Source organism: Mobula birostris, chromosome 3, assembly GCF_030028105.1.
Source record: "Mobula birostris isolate sMobBir1 chromosome 3, sMobBir1.hap1, whole genome shotgun sequence".
Classification (NCBI taxonomy): domain Eukaryota; kingdom Metazoa; phylum Chordata; class Chondrichthyes; order Myliobatiformes; family Myliobatidae; genus Mobula; species Mobula birostris.
Window position 1 is genome coordinate 72474661 of NC_092372.1, and position 16447 is coordinate 72491107.

At 39.7% G+C, this 16447-nt stretch overlaps 1 protein-coding gene across 7 annotated transcripts in view; it reads left to right on the forward strand.

Annotated features, from left to right (window-relative positions):
• The window catches only part of arap2 (ArfGAP with RhoGAP domain, ankyrin repeat and PH domain 2), a 389695-nt gene that overhangs the window by 214441 nt on the left and 158807 nt on the right, over positions 1-16447 (forward strand). For all 7 annotated transcript variants that reach the window (XM_072252909.1, XM_072252908.1, XM_072252910.1 and 4 more), the window contains 3 exons: positions 801-983; positions 6011-6185; positions 7070-7201. In XM_072252909.1, the coding sequence (XP_072109010.1) occupies positions 801-983; positions 6011-6185; positions 7070-7201 (490 nt within the window). The remainder of the gene's footprint in view (positions 1-800; positions 984-6010; positions 6186-7069; positions 7202-16447) is intronic.

The window sequence follows — 16447 nt, forward strand, 5'->3', positions numbered from 1 at the left end:
TGTACTAAGTCATGTCTCCATTGTTTCCACTGGATTGATATTGTCAGACAGCCAATATTGCTCATAATATTGAAATGTACTCAGCTGTTTTATAGGCTATCATCTAACAAAATTTGAAATGAAGTGTCATACGAGATGACAAGGCAGGTTAATTCAACTCTGGTCAGAATTAGGGTTTAAGGAATGCCTGGGGAAAAAGCTTGGAGAGAAAGGAGATGTCAGGATGGGGAATGCATAGGAATTATAGGGAAGGGACCTCTGAGTTTCAGCCTTGGTGATTGAGGAGGTATTTGCAGAAAGAGGAACAGTTACGCTTGGAGATATTCAAGAGGCCTGAATTGGAGGGGCATATAAATTTGTGAAGTTCTTCAAACTCTGCTTCTGAAATTCAGTCATGTTATCCATTTTCCATTTTGAAAAAAAATGCTGAAATTGTGAAACTTTGGATGGAACTTTCAACTTTCTCATGGGGAAAAAATGAATTGTAAATTCATATTCAAATTCAAATTGGATAATGAATCGGAAATTGCTTAAACATCCTGCACTAAAATCAAATCCAAATTGGTCCTGATTTGTAACTGAAAGTCAGCTTAATATTGACCATTTTTTGTCTCTTGCTGAAATTTGGGGTCACAGCAACTATGCTGGTTTACACACAGAGCAGGTCAAATGTGAAAGCTGAATTCAACCAATTTCAAGCCAGAAGTATAATTGATAATTTGAATACTGAAGTTAAAAAGGAATGAAATTTTCCAAATAATTCAGATATTTAAATGCTGTTTCCTTTGTTTGAATCGCAGCTTTTTATTGTGGTGGGAAATAAAACAGCCAACAGCTTTTGGGCAGCAAATCTTAAACCAAGTGAAGAGCTGGATATGGATGCTCCACCAAACCAACGTCTCGAATTCATCATGCAAAAATATAAAGAGGGAAAGTTTCGAAAAAAACTTTCGTCGTTTCTAACACAGGAAGAACTTAACAAGGTAGCGCACTTTCTCGCTAAGCAAGTTCTGCATTATTTGATGATCAGTGTTCTCTCTGAATTAAGGTTTTATTTTTTTGTTAAACAGCTTCATAAGTTTATTATTTGAATCATCCATTCTTTCTCAAAAAGCAAATAAAAAGAAGCTGCAGGTACTTGATTTCTGTGCAGGAGAAGCAGTCAATGTTTCTGTTCTGGTCTGGAGGAGCATTGTTTCATTGGCAGTATAGATGTTTACAGTTGAATAGTAATAACTTAAACTTGAACTATGAAAGATCATTGACCTGAAGAGTTAATACTGTTTTTGTCTCTGCACAGATACTGCATGACCATTTAAGTGTTTCTGTCACTTTATGAATTTGCTATATTGATTTGATAGTAACTCTGGGTCTTCCACCAAAGAGTTCTCAAATATACTGCTCCCTCTCTCCCAATATGTTGCCTGCCATTACTAGCTATGAGTTGAATTGTCAGATTGCTTTTCTCTGTATAAAATTCATTTTCGCTATGCCTCTACACAGTAAATGTAATGACAAAATATTTTGAAAGTCATTCTCTTCGAGAATAATGTCATTTCTAAAAGTTACATTGGTACTATTTATCTTTCCCAAAGCAGAAAGATTCCTTAAAAGTACCTTTTTTAAATAGTCCATCCTATCTCTTTCTATTGGTCTTCAAACTAATATTGTATGTATATAAGTAACACACACACACACAATGATGGAGGAACTCAGCACTGTTCTTCATAAATCAATAGAGTATTGAGTACTGGAGATGGAATGTTATGTTGAAGTTGTAGAAGCCAATTTTAACCAGAGAGTGGCGAATCTGTGGAATTCATTGTCAGAGGCGGCTGTGAAGACCAAGTCAATGGGTATATTTAAGGCACAGGTTGATAGATTCTTGATTAGTCAGGGTGTGAAGGGATATGGGGAGCAGGCAGGAGATTGGGGCTGAGAGGGAAAATGGATCAGCCACACTGAGATGGTGGAGCAGACTCAATGGGCCAAATGGCCTAATTCTGCTTCTATATCTTGTGGTCTTATGGTGTAAGGCATTGGTGAGGCCTAATTGGAATATTGAGTGTACTTTTGGTCAGCTGCCTACAGGAAGGATAGCAATAAAATTGAAATTGTGCAGAGAAAATTTACAAGGATGTTGCCAGGACTTGAGGACTTGAGTTATAGGGAAAAGGCTGAATAGTTTAGGTCTTTATTCCCTAGAGGGTAGAAAAATAAGGGGGTGCTTGATAGAGGCACTGAATACAAAATTATGAGGGGTATAAATAGGGCAAGTGCAAGCAGGCTTTTTCCATTGAGGTTGGATGAGACTAAAAATTGAGGTCAAGGGTTTAGGGTGAAAGTTGAAATGTTGAAAGGGGAACCTGAGAGGGAACTCCTTCACTCAGAGGGTGGTGATAGTGTGGAGCAAGTTGCCAGCACAAATGGTGAATGCGTGTTCAATTTCAATTTTTAAGAGAAATTGGATACATGGATGGGAGGAGTATGGAGGGTTATTGCCCAGGTGCACGTCAGTGGGACTAGGGAGCTTAATACATTGTTTGGCAAGGAGAAAATAGGCTAAGGGGCCTGTTTCTGTGGTGTAGTGCTCTGTGACTAATATTGTAGATACCAGAAATCTTATGCAAAATCATAATGGCTGTGAGTGAGGGGAGGGTATTTGGTATCTGTGGAGAGAAGAGATGAATAATGTTGGTTGGGAAGTAAGGAAAATGTTATAATAAGGGATGTTGTGGCAGGGTACATAGAAAATAACTATAAGATTGGGTGGAGTCAAAATGGACTTGTATAAGTTTGAAAGGTTTGACTGAAAGGTGGTCTTTCTTTAAAGAGAGATTACGCAGACTAAATCTATAGTCTCTTCAGTTTATAGTAACTTGATGCATCCTCAATGAAATACGCATTACTGTTATGGGGTTTGACAGATATGATTCTACTTAGACTGAATAGAACAGTTTCAAAATAATAATTCGGCCGGTCAGGTTGGAAATTTGAAAGGACTTCTTTCCAGATGCAGTGAATCTTTAATTTTCTGCTGAAGAGTTGTAAAGGATCAGTTGCTAAGTACGCTCAAGAATGGAATCAAAAGAGTTATGTATATTTGGAAAATTGAGGCATATAGGGTTAGCAGAGAAACAAAAGAAATAGAAGCAGGATTTGGCTTTTTGACTCTTTGTGCCTGTTGTACCACTTAGCGTAGGTGTGGTTGCTAATTTTTTACCACAGTGGCCCTCACCTGCACTAACCCATATCCTTCAGTTTCCCTTAACATTCGAATGAAATCTGTTCCTCTCTCAAATATATTTGATGACAGATAATCCATAGCTCTCTGTGGAAGAGTATGCAAAGGAATCTCTGCTCTCTGGTTCAACACATTTCTGCTTGTTACTGCCATGAATGGCTGGACTTTTATTTTAATACCGTGACCCCTGGTTCTGTGCACCCTTACCAGTGGAAATGTCCATCCTTTCACGCTGCTTAAGAATTGACAGATATCAATCTGATCACCTCTTTTAAATTTGATAGCATAAACAGAGCCCACTTAAACTCCTCTTGGAGAAAAACACCACCCTTCCCTATCCATTGCCTAAAGTTTCAGGAATCATTTGCTTCATTGTCTCAACAGCAAATATATTCTCTCAGATTGGGGGATCAACTGTACACAATATTGTTGAATTCATCTCTCTGGGACCCAAACTACTCAAAGCAAGATCCCCATATTCTCAAATCCCCTTGCATTGTATTCCAACATGCCATTTGCTTTGTTAATGCTTGCTGAAGCTGTGTGTTAACATTCACTGATACTTGTACCGAGAATACCTAGGTCCATCTGAACACCAACATTGTTCACACAAGAAATTTAAAAAATACATTTTTTTGTCTATCAGAGTAAGTGATCTCGCATATTTCCATGGTTTCCATAACGTGTCCTTGTGTTGGTGCGTGGCCAAGTGGTTAAGGTGTTCGTCTAGTGATTTGAAGGTCACTAGTTCGAGCCTTGGCTGAGGCAGCATGTGTGTCCTTGAGCAAGGCACTTAACCACACATTGCTCTGCGATGACACCGGTGCCAAGCTGTATGGGTCCTAATGCCCTTCCCTTGGACAACATCGGTGGCATGGAGAGAGGAGACTTGCAGCATGGGCAACTGCTGGTCTTCCATACAACCTTGCCCAGGCCTGCACCCTGGAAACCTTCCAAGGCGCAAATCCATGGTCTCATGAGACTAACGGATGCCTATTAATAACGTGTCCTTGCTCATTCACTTACTCAAAGATAAGATTAAAGACTTAATAGATTAGCTTTATTTTGCACATATATTTCGAAACGCAGTGAAATGCATCATTTCATCAAATCAAATCAGCCCGCAAGTATTCACTCGCTTCTGGTGCCAACATAGCATGCTACAACTCGCTAACTCTAACCATACTGTACATCTTTGGAATGTGGGAGGAAATTGGAGCATCTAGAAAAAACCTACACAGTATTCAGGAGGACATTTCAACTCCTTACAAATACTTGTGGGAATTGAACCGCAATTGGTTATCGCTGGCACTGTAAAGCGATGTGTTAAACACTATACTACTTTGATATCTGCATCCTGTTTGAAGCTTGCTGCATCCTACTCGCATCCTGCACTACTGCAGAGCTTTGCATTATTAGCAAACTTGCATGTGTTGCACTTGGAACTCCCATCCAGATAGCAATATAAATTATAAGCCACTTTAGCAAAAATACTGACCCTACAGCACCTCACATGTCGCAGCCTCTCAAGCTGAAAATGACTCATTTATTCCAACTCTTTGCTTTTGGTCTGTTAACCTCTCTTCATTCCCAGCCAGTATATTGTTCCCAATGCTATGTGCTGTAATTTTGTTTTATAATCTTTTTTGCAGCATATTCACAAGGCTTTTGTGGAAGTCCACATACAATGCAGTTGATTCACGCTTGTCTACTTTGTTTACAACTTGAGATCAAAATAAATTTTTCAAACACAATTTTCCCACTTGATAAATTGATGTTGAATCCAATTCCGTTAGTGTTTTCCAGGCTGCTGTTACCATTTTCTTCAAAGTTCAAAGTAAATTTATTATCAAAGTACATAAATATCACCATATACAACCCTGAGATTTGTTATCTTGTGGGTATTCACGGTAAATCCAATAACCAGAATTGGATCAATGAAAGACCGAACCCAACAGGGCTGACAACCGGTGTGCAAAAGATAACAAACTGTACAAATACAATAAGAATGAAATAAAAATAATAAATAAACAATAAATATCAAGAACGTGAGGTAAAGAGTCGATAGTTCATAGGAAATAAGTCCGTAGGTTGTGGGAACAGTTCAGTGATGGGGCAAGTGAAGATGAGTGAGTTTATCCCCTTTGGTTCAAGAGCCTGTTGGTTGAGGGGTCGTAACTGCTTCTGAACGTGTTGGTGTGAGTCCTGAGGCTTCTGTACCTTCTTTCTGATGGCAGCAGCGAGAAGGGAGCATGTTGTGGGTGATGGGGGTCCCTGACGATGGATGCTGCTTTCCTGTGACGATACTCCATGCTCAGTGGTGGGGAGGGCTTTACCTGTGATGGATTGGGTCATATCTACTACTTAGTATATACTTAGCTGCTGCAAATTTTTCTTAAGTACAATTATGTGCTGGGCCCAGGACTGGTCTGCTGAGATGATAACACTGAGGAATTTAAAAGTTGATTCTGACATCTCCTGTCTGCTGAGTTAAAAGATCCAGTCTTGGTTTTATTGTACAGCAGAATAGGTGCAAGATGCTGAACAGAAAAAAAGGATCTTTGGGTAATCAGAAATTCTCTAACAATCAGATATTTTTGTGGTAAAACCACCAGTATCATTATTGTATGCTTAGTTTGTACTTGAGCTATGTTTTGTCATACATTGGTTTTCTGTCTGTAGATTTGGTATTTTACTTTATCCTATAATTGTGCCATTGCATGCTGTATTCTTAGTAATGTGCTCTACCTCTTTGTGCATATGCAGGCCTTATGTCAAGCTGTCGTGAAGCAAGACATCTTAGAGACTCTGTCTCTCGTTTTCAGTGGGGCAGATGTCATGTGTGCAACAGGAGAAGCTGCTCATTGTACACCTTACCTGTTGGCACAGAAGGCTGGGCAGCGATTGCAAATGGAATTTTTATTTCACAATAAGCTCTCAGGTAAAACAGTTATGTTAGAAGGTTGTATTTTCTACGCATTATGATATAATTTTGATTTTGTGAACTTGTTGGGCGAGCAATATTATTGTTTAAGGATAGATTAGACCACTGATTTTTCAAATGTTGATTATTATTTGAAAAAAAACTACCATGCTCGTGAGGCTTGGTTCTTCCTGTGAAACACTGAGCTTTTCATAACTAACCTAGTCCTGTGAAGGGAAAAAAGTGGGAGACCTTCGAGGAATGTAAATCTCTGAAGGTATCTGTATAATTAATTACTTTTATTAATAGGAATGCAGTGCCTTTATTTTGTGATGAGAGGGAAATAAAAGCACCAATTCCTTGTGCAAAGCAGAGGCTGAGCTTCCAAGTGTTTGACAGCTGGATATCAAAGCCTTTTATAAGCAAAAGCTACGCCAGGAAGCTTTAAATCTATCTTCTCTAGTGCTTTTATACTGTAACAATGTTACCTATGAAATATTGGGGAAAAAAGTTCAACTGTCTTGTTTGACATTCAATGCTCTATGTTTCATGGCAGACCATATTTACATTGAGAAATCATACCTAGGCTGGCTAAGACTTAAAACTAGGCTGGATTGATATTCCACAGGTGGGATACTCAAAGCCAGCCATGAGAATACTGTTCTTTGATCAGCATTGAGGAGTTGGCTGTGTGCCAACCAGTATTTCATGTAGAATCAGGGAGCTTTGATAAACCCTTGTAAAAATACTAAAAGATGAGGAATAAAGCTTTTCAGGCAGCCTGTTCGACCCTAGAAGTGGGTGAAAATTTTGAGTCGAGTTGTTAATTGACTAATAGAATGGCCTTATGAAATCATATACTTTATCTGAACCAATTCTGATTGTTTGATTTCTGTTGCTAGTTCTTCCAAAGATTGATTCATTGTCTGAAGCTGGCACTCATTCTAATAATTCACAGTCCACCTTTCTATGTGGTTTCCTATACAAGGCTGTCAACACTACCAAAGCAATCGTTGAGAAAAGATTGAAGGAAGGTGAGTTATCTCTTAACAGTTTTTAAAGTGTTGATTGATTATATATTTGGAGCTTACCTACAACCAGATATTGAGGATCTCAGCAGCCTAAAAGATTTCCTTCCATGGGAGAACATAACTCAAATTTATTGCCAGCATGGCTGTATTGCTAATATGATTGATTTAACCAATTTCTACTGATTGCACCGGGCACTTTTTTACCAGTATGTTATGCAGATCTGCTTTTGCCTCCACCTCCATCTGTGCTGTAAGTTTTATAATTTACCTTTAATCAAATCAAATTTGTGATATCAACATTAGCATTTGTTAATCTGAATGTGAATTGCTTTCCACAGTTTCCATTCAGCATCATTGTATGTGGATTCATATCCAGACTAAAGAAATGAAGGAGCAGGTGAATGCAGTACAGTTGGATCTTCATTTTATCACAGCTTTTCAGAGGCAGTGGTGGTAGAGTTTACTCCTTACGTCCATTCTCCTTTGGCTGAGGGCATATGCTTATACTAAATAGCCGATATTGCTAAATCATGTAACCATGGCTGCACGTAGAATCAGCAGTTTCAGCAAACTTGCTACACCTAATAGGAGTGCATAAAAGGTGACGTTATAAAATGCATAAAAATCACAGCATAGATCATAAATTATTACACCACAATATAGAACCTGTATACAGTATAGATCCTGGAAGTCAACATCCCAGAGGATCTATTTTGGACCCAACATATTGATGTAGTTACAAAGACGGTGGCTATAGCTCATTCAGGATTTCATGGAATTTGGTATGTCACCAAAGGTACCATGGAGAGAATTCTAACTGGCTGCATTACCGTGGGGTAAGGGAAGTAAGGGTGGCATAGGATTGAAAGAAACTGCAGAAAGTTGTTAACTCAGTCAGCTTCATCATGGGCACTAACATGCAAATCACTCAAGGAGCAATGCCTCAAAAAGGTGGCATCTAATATGAAGGACCCCCATCAGCCAGAGCATGCCCTGTTCTCAAAGTTTCAAAGGTTAATTTTTTTGTCAAAGTATGCATGTACAATACAACTCTAATATTCGTCTTCTCCAGATAGCCAAGAAATACAGAAAGACTATGGAGTTGCTGAAAGAAAAGACATCAACTCCCCCCCACCCGCACACCAGCATGAAAAAGAAAGAGAAACAAAAACTGCCAACCCCAAAATCCCCCACCACTCCCCTGCAGAAAAACAGTGACAATAACAATCCCAACCCCCTCACTTGCAGAAAAGAACAGTGATTCACAGTTTTTATTATTGTATATTGCAATATGCTGCTGGCACAAAAGCAATAAATTTCATGACATATGCTGGTGATATTTAATCTGATTGTGATTCTGTCATAGAATATTACTGCACTGTACAGGTCCTATGGATCACAATGTTGTGCTGATCTTTTAACCTACTCTAAGATCAATTTAACCTTTTCCTCCTACATTGCCCTCCGTTTTTCTATAATTATATGCCTATCCAAGAGTTTCTTAAATGTCCCTAATGTATTCAACTCTACTATCACCCATGGCAGAGCGTTCCACACATCCACCACTTGTGTAAAAAAATCTCTGACATACCCTCTATACTTGCTTCCAACCACATATAAATTTTGCCCCCACATCCCTCATATTAGCCATTAACACCCTGAAAAAAGTCTCTAACTATCCACTCTATCTCTGCCTCTTATCATCTTGTATACTCTTACCAAGTCACCTCTCATCCTGAGAAAAGCCTGAGCTCACTCAGCCTATCTGGTATGCTGAGCTGTTTGCTGATGTGGGTTTAGAAACTGATTTGTGTTATATAGCTCTCTCTTTATCCTGTATGCAAAAACAATTCAGCATGAATTCGATCACAAAATGCAGTTGTAACTTGTTGTCTATCAATGTGATTTTGATAAGGAATTTGTATAGTTATGATGTGGCTACACAGGAAACACATTGTGTAGAGCACACAGTTGACGTTTTGCCATGTGCCACCTCAGTGAAGTTGAAACAGTGCTAGTTAAAGAGATCTTTGTTCACTTGTGGATTTAATTAAAGGGGAGCTCATTCCATTGAATAGGACTGAAAGCTGCAGCTGTGGCTTGGAGTGAGTTTCAGTGAATACAAAACTTAATATTGGAAACGAGTATGTAGATGCTAGAAATCTAGAGCACAAAAGATGAGTTGGAGGAACTTGGTGGATCAGGCTACATCACTGAAGGAAAATGAGCAGTTAACATCTCAGGTTGAGGCCCTTCTTCAAGAGTGGAATGAGGGGAAATAACTAGTTTACCAAGGTGGGGGGAAGGGTGGAGCAAGAGCTGGCAGGTGAGTAGCAGATTCAGGTGAGAAGGTGTGAGTGGGATTGATGGAAGAAGCTAGGAGGTGATAAGTAGAAGTAGTAAAGGGCTGAAGAAGGTGGAATCTGATAGGAGAGGCCAATGGAATGTGGATAAAGGGAAGCTGGAGGGAGAGGAACCAGTGGGAGAATGTGTGGATGATGCCAGAGCAAGAGGATGGGGAAAGGAAAAGATATAGGGTGATATGGACAGTGGGATCAAGAAAAAAAAAGGACAAATAGGAATGGTTACTTGAAGTTAGAGAAATCTATGTTCATGCCATCAGGTTGGAGATACCATGAAGGGATGAGACTTTATTCTGCATCTGACCTCAACTCAGCAGTAGTGGGGGCATGTGGGAATGGAAAATAGAATAAAACTGGCTGGACTCCAGCAGAAACTGGATAGTGCAGCAGACAGAGAGAAGTCGCCTAGACTATGTAGAGGAGGCTGCACCAAGAGCATCAGATGCAATAAATAACAGCAATGGATTCACATTTGAAGGTTAAGGATGGCCTTTCCTTGTGGATTTCCTACTGAGCCTTCAGCATGAGGTAAGCGAGGAGCCAAAAACATGGTCTCCATTGTAGCACAAGGCGAAGAAGGATAAGTAGGTGATTCCTACCCAGGTGGGCTTTGCTCACAAGAACCGTCCGGAAATTCTGCTCCTATCTCCAGCCCTCCAAGTTTTTCAGGAGATTAAGGGTGACCATTATTGGTAGACAAGGCTGTACTCAAGCACTAGGATCTATATGCATCTGCCTGTGAAGGCCAAGGTAATACTTTTCGGTCCCTGGATCAGTTGGGCGATGATAGGTGGGATCACATGCCTACCTGTTATCATTGGCATTGATGGGATATTTAAAGTACCAGTTGTTGCTCAACCTCCTGTTTTGTGACTTCCCTCATAGACAAATAAAGGATTTAGTAGAGGTTAAAAATAGTGTTCTGACCAAGGGGTGTGATACCAATGATGTGGAGATGCAAGGCACTGGAAATGCTAGAATCTGGAGCAAAACACAAATGGCTCCATGAATTCATTGAATCAGGCAAAATCTGTGGAGGAGAATGGACAGTTGCTGTTACAGGGGGCACCCTTCCTCTTGACTGAAGGGTAGACAGGAGCCAAGTCTCAACCTGAAACATTGATTCTCTATTTCCCTCCACAAATGCAGCCTGACCTGCTAAGTTCCTCCAGCAGTTTGTTTTTAGTTATTAGTAAAGGGCCTTTATTCACAAGCGCTTTAGAATTGTGCACACATATATCTGCAAAATGCTTCCATAGCAACAAACAAATAAAGGAATGATTGCTGCTTTGTTCTCCCAGATGTGATTAGAATCTGTAGCTTGGAAAACGTTGCTGCCCATTTCAATTTTCTATTTATGTGAGGCATTTTCCATGAGTACCAAGCTATATTCAGGAAAATATGAATATATTTTTTGCAAGAAATATTATCTTGAATATGGTGAATTTCAAATTGAAGTTTCAATGTTCTCTAATTATAAATAAGGCATTATTCTGAAATGCAATCCTTTATTATCCTTTCATTGTAATGATTTCAGTTCTTTTACATGCCCGTCAAAACTTTGAAATAGATGAACTCCAATGTAGCTATCTCATCGACAAGCTTTGAACACTTGCACAGTGATTTGTTTCTGTATATTTCTAATGCAGCTGAAAGCTTTATTAATTAAAGAAACTCCCAGCTAATGGAATTGATACCTTTAATGAGATCAGATGCAATTTTGGTAAGCGACATTAAGAACTTCATGTGTTAACTGTCACCAGTCCTCTTTCATTGGCCACACCCATCATTCGTTGCAGTCAGAGAGTCATAGAGAACTACAGCACAGAAACAGGCTCTTTGGCCCAGCTAGTACATGCTGAAACTATTTTATCTGCCTACTCCCATTGAACTGCACCAGAACCATAGCCCCCCCCCCATAATCCTAATACCCATGTCCCTATGCAAACTTAAACATTCAAACCGAGTTCGCATACACCACTTGTGTTGGCAGCTCATTGCATACTCTCACGATCCTTTCCCCTCATGTTCTCCTTCAATTTATCACCTTTCACCCTTAACTCATGACCTCTGCTGGCAGTCCCACCCAACCTCAGTGGGAAAAGCCTGCTTACATTTATCTTATCTATACTCCTCATAATTTTGTATACCTCTATCAAATCTCCTCTGAATCTTCCATATTCTAAAGAAACAGTCCTAACATATTCAATCTTTCCTTGTAACTCAGTTCCTCTGTACCTGGCAACATCCTTGTAAATTTTCTCTGCATTCTTTCAATGTCTTTTTTACATCTTTCCCATAGGTAGGTGACTGAAACAGCACACGGTACTCCAGATTAGGCTTCACCAACATCTTGCACAACTTCAACATGGCATCCTAAGCTCCATGAGGAGCAAACCGGCTGCTCACGATTCATTGTTAAAATTTCTCTGATCACCAGAAAAGTCTCCTACCTTAACTTTTACCTCTTCCCTGTGAATTCCACTCAAAAAGATCTCAGGTAAAACCTTGCTATTTTAAGCGTGAAAATAATTGCAGATGATGGAAACTTGAAACAAAAACCAAACATACTGGAAATGCTTTGCAGGTCAGGTCACATAGGTAGGAAGAGAAATGGTCTGTGTTTCAGGTCAAAGGTCCTCCATCAGAACAGATGAGCACTTTCCAGTACCATAAAATGAAGTTTGTTTGAAAATAAATAACACCAGTTTGTCCGGGTTGCTGCCTGACCTGCTGATTGTTTACTGAATTTTCTATTTTCATTTTGGATTTACAGTATCTGTAGATTAATGATTTGAGGTCCGTTGATGTTTTCTTAAATGTGGTTTAATGTCAGTGTCGAATTGTCACTGATCAGTTTTGGTGTTCGGTGTGGAAGACTGGGGAGAATTTTTGTGTCGAGATTGGAAGGTTGGAGCGTAAAGCTGATGGTAGGGGAGGGAAGAGAATAGATGTAGGATGCTTAGCAATAACAATGATCAGTGATCATGTAGTGGAGTGGATCAGTGAAATATATTTTTAAGAAGCATTAATAGGCACTGGCATTCCTAGCTACTCAGCTGGTAAAGGTGACTTCTCCAGTGAGTGGAAGAGAAAGTAATATATTGTGCACTGCCAGATTTTATAATGGTTTATAACAAGATGTGAGAAAAACTTAATCTACTTAAAGACTCCTTGAGGTAAATTTTATCATCTTTGCTTCATAACAAGAGAACCATATTTTAGAGAGCAAAGTATTCAGTTGTTTTTTTAGATGGGTAAAACGTCATCTTCTGATAAAGGGATATTGAATTTGAGTTTAGTTACAAGTTGGAAAAATAAGTTACGTGTAGATATTGGAAATCTGAAAGTACAAGCATATAATGCTGGAAGCTCTCAGCAGGTCAAGCAGTATCTATGGAAACTGAAATGGTTAAAATCTCCAGCCCAGGGCCTTCCATCAGATCGGGGACAGGGAGAAAGCAAACTAGTTTATGGTAGAAGAGGAGATAGAAGACAGATGACTAGAACAAAGGGAATATCTCTGATGGAGTGAGACAGGATCATTGAACCTGGGCTTCGTTAGAATCAGACTATGTCTGTATAATGTTTTGCTAGTAGCAAAACCGCTGTTCCAATTTCTGGAGCAGATACATAAAGGCCAGTATTGAGAGAATGGGAACAACAATCTTTAAAAGCTGAAGTTAGTCTTTGAAAGTGTGTTAATTGTTTCAATGGCTTCCAAATCTTTTGCTGCAATTCATGATCCTTTGTTCAGTTACTAAAAGGGGGAAAATAAGACTTTCAGAGGTCTGGTGTTTCATCTATTGAATGGTTTTATAGTGCTAGGAGATCAGTTGGTGAAATCTCATTAGACCATAAGACATAGGAGCAGAATTAGGCCATCTGGCCCATCGAGTCTGCCCCGCCATTCATTCATGGCCAATCCCTTTTTCTATCTTCTCAGCAACCCCAGTTCCCGGCCTTCTCCCCGTAACCTTTGATGCCATGTCCAATCAAGAACCTATCAATAAATACTCAATGATCTGGCCTCCACAACTGCATGTGGCAACAAATTTCACAAATTCACCAACCTTTGGCTAAAGAAATTTTTCCATATCTCTGTTTTGAAAGGGTGCCCCTCTATCCTGAGGCTGTGCCCTCTTGTCCTGGATTCTCCCACCATGGGAAGCATCCTTTCCACATCAACTCTGTCTAGGCCTTTCAACATTCGAAAGCTTTCAATGAAATCCCCCCTCATCCTTCTGAATCTCAGCGAGTACAGGCCCAGACCCATCAAATGTTCCTCGTATGATAACACTTTCATTCCTGGAATCATCCTTGTGAACCTCCCCTGGACCCTCTCCAATGCCAGCATATCTTTTCTAAGATGAAGGGCCCAAAACTGTTCACAATACTCAAGGTGAGGCCTCACCAGTGCCTTTGAAGCCTCAGCATCACATCCTTGCTCTTGTATTCTAGAAATCTTGAAATGAATGCTAACATGGCATTTGCCTTCCTCACCACTGACTTAGCCTGCAAGTTAATCTTCAGGGTGTTCTGCACAGGGACTCCCAAGTCCCTCTGCATCTCAGACTCCTGGATTTTCTCCCATTTAGAAAATAGTCCACACATTTATTCCTACTACCAAAGTGCATGACCATGCATTTTCCAACATTGTATTTCATTTATCACTTTTATGCCCATTCTCCTAATCTGTCTAAGTCCTTCTGCATCCTACCTGTTTCTTCAACACTACCTGCTCTTCCACCAATCTTCAAACCATCTATAAACTTGGCAACAAAGCTATCTATTCCATCTTCTAAATCATTTATATGCACCATAATAAGAAGTGGTCCCAACACCAACTCCTGTGGAACACCACTAGTCACTGGCACCCAACCAGAAAAGGATCCTTTTATTCCTACTCGCTGCCTTTTTCCAATGAGCCAATGCTCTAACCATATTAGTAACTTTCCTGTAACACCATGGGCTCTTAACTTGATAAGCAGCCTCATGTGTGACATCTTGTCAAAGGCCTTCTAAGAGTCCAAATACATAACATCCACTGCATCCCCTTTATCTATCCTACTTGTAATTTCTTGCCACATCCACTCTGTCCATGCCTTTCAACATTTGAAATGTTTCTATGAGGTCTCCCCTCATTCTTCTAAACTCATTTTCTAGCGGTCCTATATCCACTCTCATTTCTCTTCTATTTTTAACATACTTGAAAAATGCTGATATTTGCTAGCTTGCTTTCATATTTCATCTTTTCCCTTCTAATGATTTTTTAAAGTTACTCTCTGTAGGTTTTTAAAAACTTCCCAGGATTTAAAAAATAGTAATTTAGTAAGGAGTTAAAAATTTCTTTGGCCAATGGATGGGCTTTTGCTGAGGGTGATATTTTTCAAGAGCAAGAAAAGATATACTGCACTTAAAAGAGTCACACTGCATATGTCCCATCCATCTAAATAACATGAACTATGCCATAGAACAAGCAGAAAAGCTTGACAGTGCAGTGATGGTCAGCACCTTTTGAAGTAAAGGATGTCACAAGGAGATAAAGGGCTTTCCCACATGGGGACCCTTTCCTCAATTATTTTTTCTTCGTTGGAGGAAGCTTTTTACTAACACACACCTTTCAAAACTTCCTACATATTAGAAATCTGAACTCCAGTTGGGTCTACAGCTTTACATTTTCTACAGCTTCCAGTGCCTTGTCAAAAGGACTTTCAAAATTTGCTACTGGAAACCTTAATATTTCTTAGAAGAAAGGAAGAGTTTTAAAGGTGGGAATGAATTTGTACAATGCAATATTGTGGGTGGATATCCTAAAGCAGGAGTCCTCATTTGCATTTTCTGCTGAAACCCATTGGATGATGTTCAGTAAGCCATATAGAGAGGGTGAGAATGGAGGTGGATGCTCTGTTTTCTTGACAACAGAGTAGAGTTGGGCAACTAGAGAAAGAGAGAATCGGTGCGTTCAGTAGTGGACTCCCCTCCTGAAATGTGGTTGCATCTATTTGTACTTCTCATCAATGTAAGTTATGTACATGTTCAAATTCTGCACAGCTGCATTGCAAATGTAATGTTAGCAGTCAGTCTGAGAGGACTGGAACTTAAAAACAAGGAGTTGATGTTGAGTCTTTATAAGGTATTGATCAGACCACATTTGAAGTAGTCTGAACTGCCCATAGGCCCATTTCTAAAGAAGAATATATTGGTGTTGGAGAGCTTCCAGAAAAAAGTTTACAAGAATGATCCCGGATGAAAGGGTTGACATTTGAGGAATGTTTGATGGGTTTGGGCCTATACTTGCTGGAGTTTAGAAGGATGGCGGGGAGTGACCTCAATGAAACCTGAGTATTGAAAGGCCTGGATGTAGTGGACGTTGAGAAGATATTTCCAGTGGGAGAGTCTAGGCCCAGTGGGCACAGCCTCAGAATAGAAAGATGTCACTTTGGAACAGGAGGGAGGAGGAATTTCTTCAGTCAGAGGGTAGTGAGTCTGTGGAATTTATTTGCACAGTGGGCTATGGTGGCTAAGTCATTGGATATACTTGAAACAGAATGTGATAGGTTCTTGATTAGCAAGACTGTCAAAGGTTATGGGGAGAAGACAGAAAAATGGGGTTAAGAAGGCAAAATAAACCAACCACGATCAAATAGCAGAGCAGACTCAAAGGACCAAATCATTTAATTTTGCTCCTATGTCTTGTATTCTTACAGAAGGCTGCTTCCTTTACTCAACTTGCACTGTTTGTCTGTGCAAAGAAAAATGCAGTCGCAGAATCATCATGCAGTGAGTTTAATATTCTGCAGCCTATATACACAGAGCTACAAGTTGAAGTTTTCAGTGCACGCTCAGCAATTTTAATGAACTGGTAATACTTAGTGATGCATCT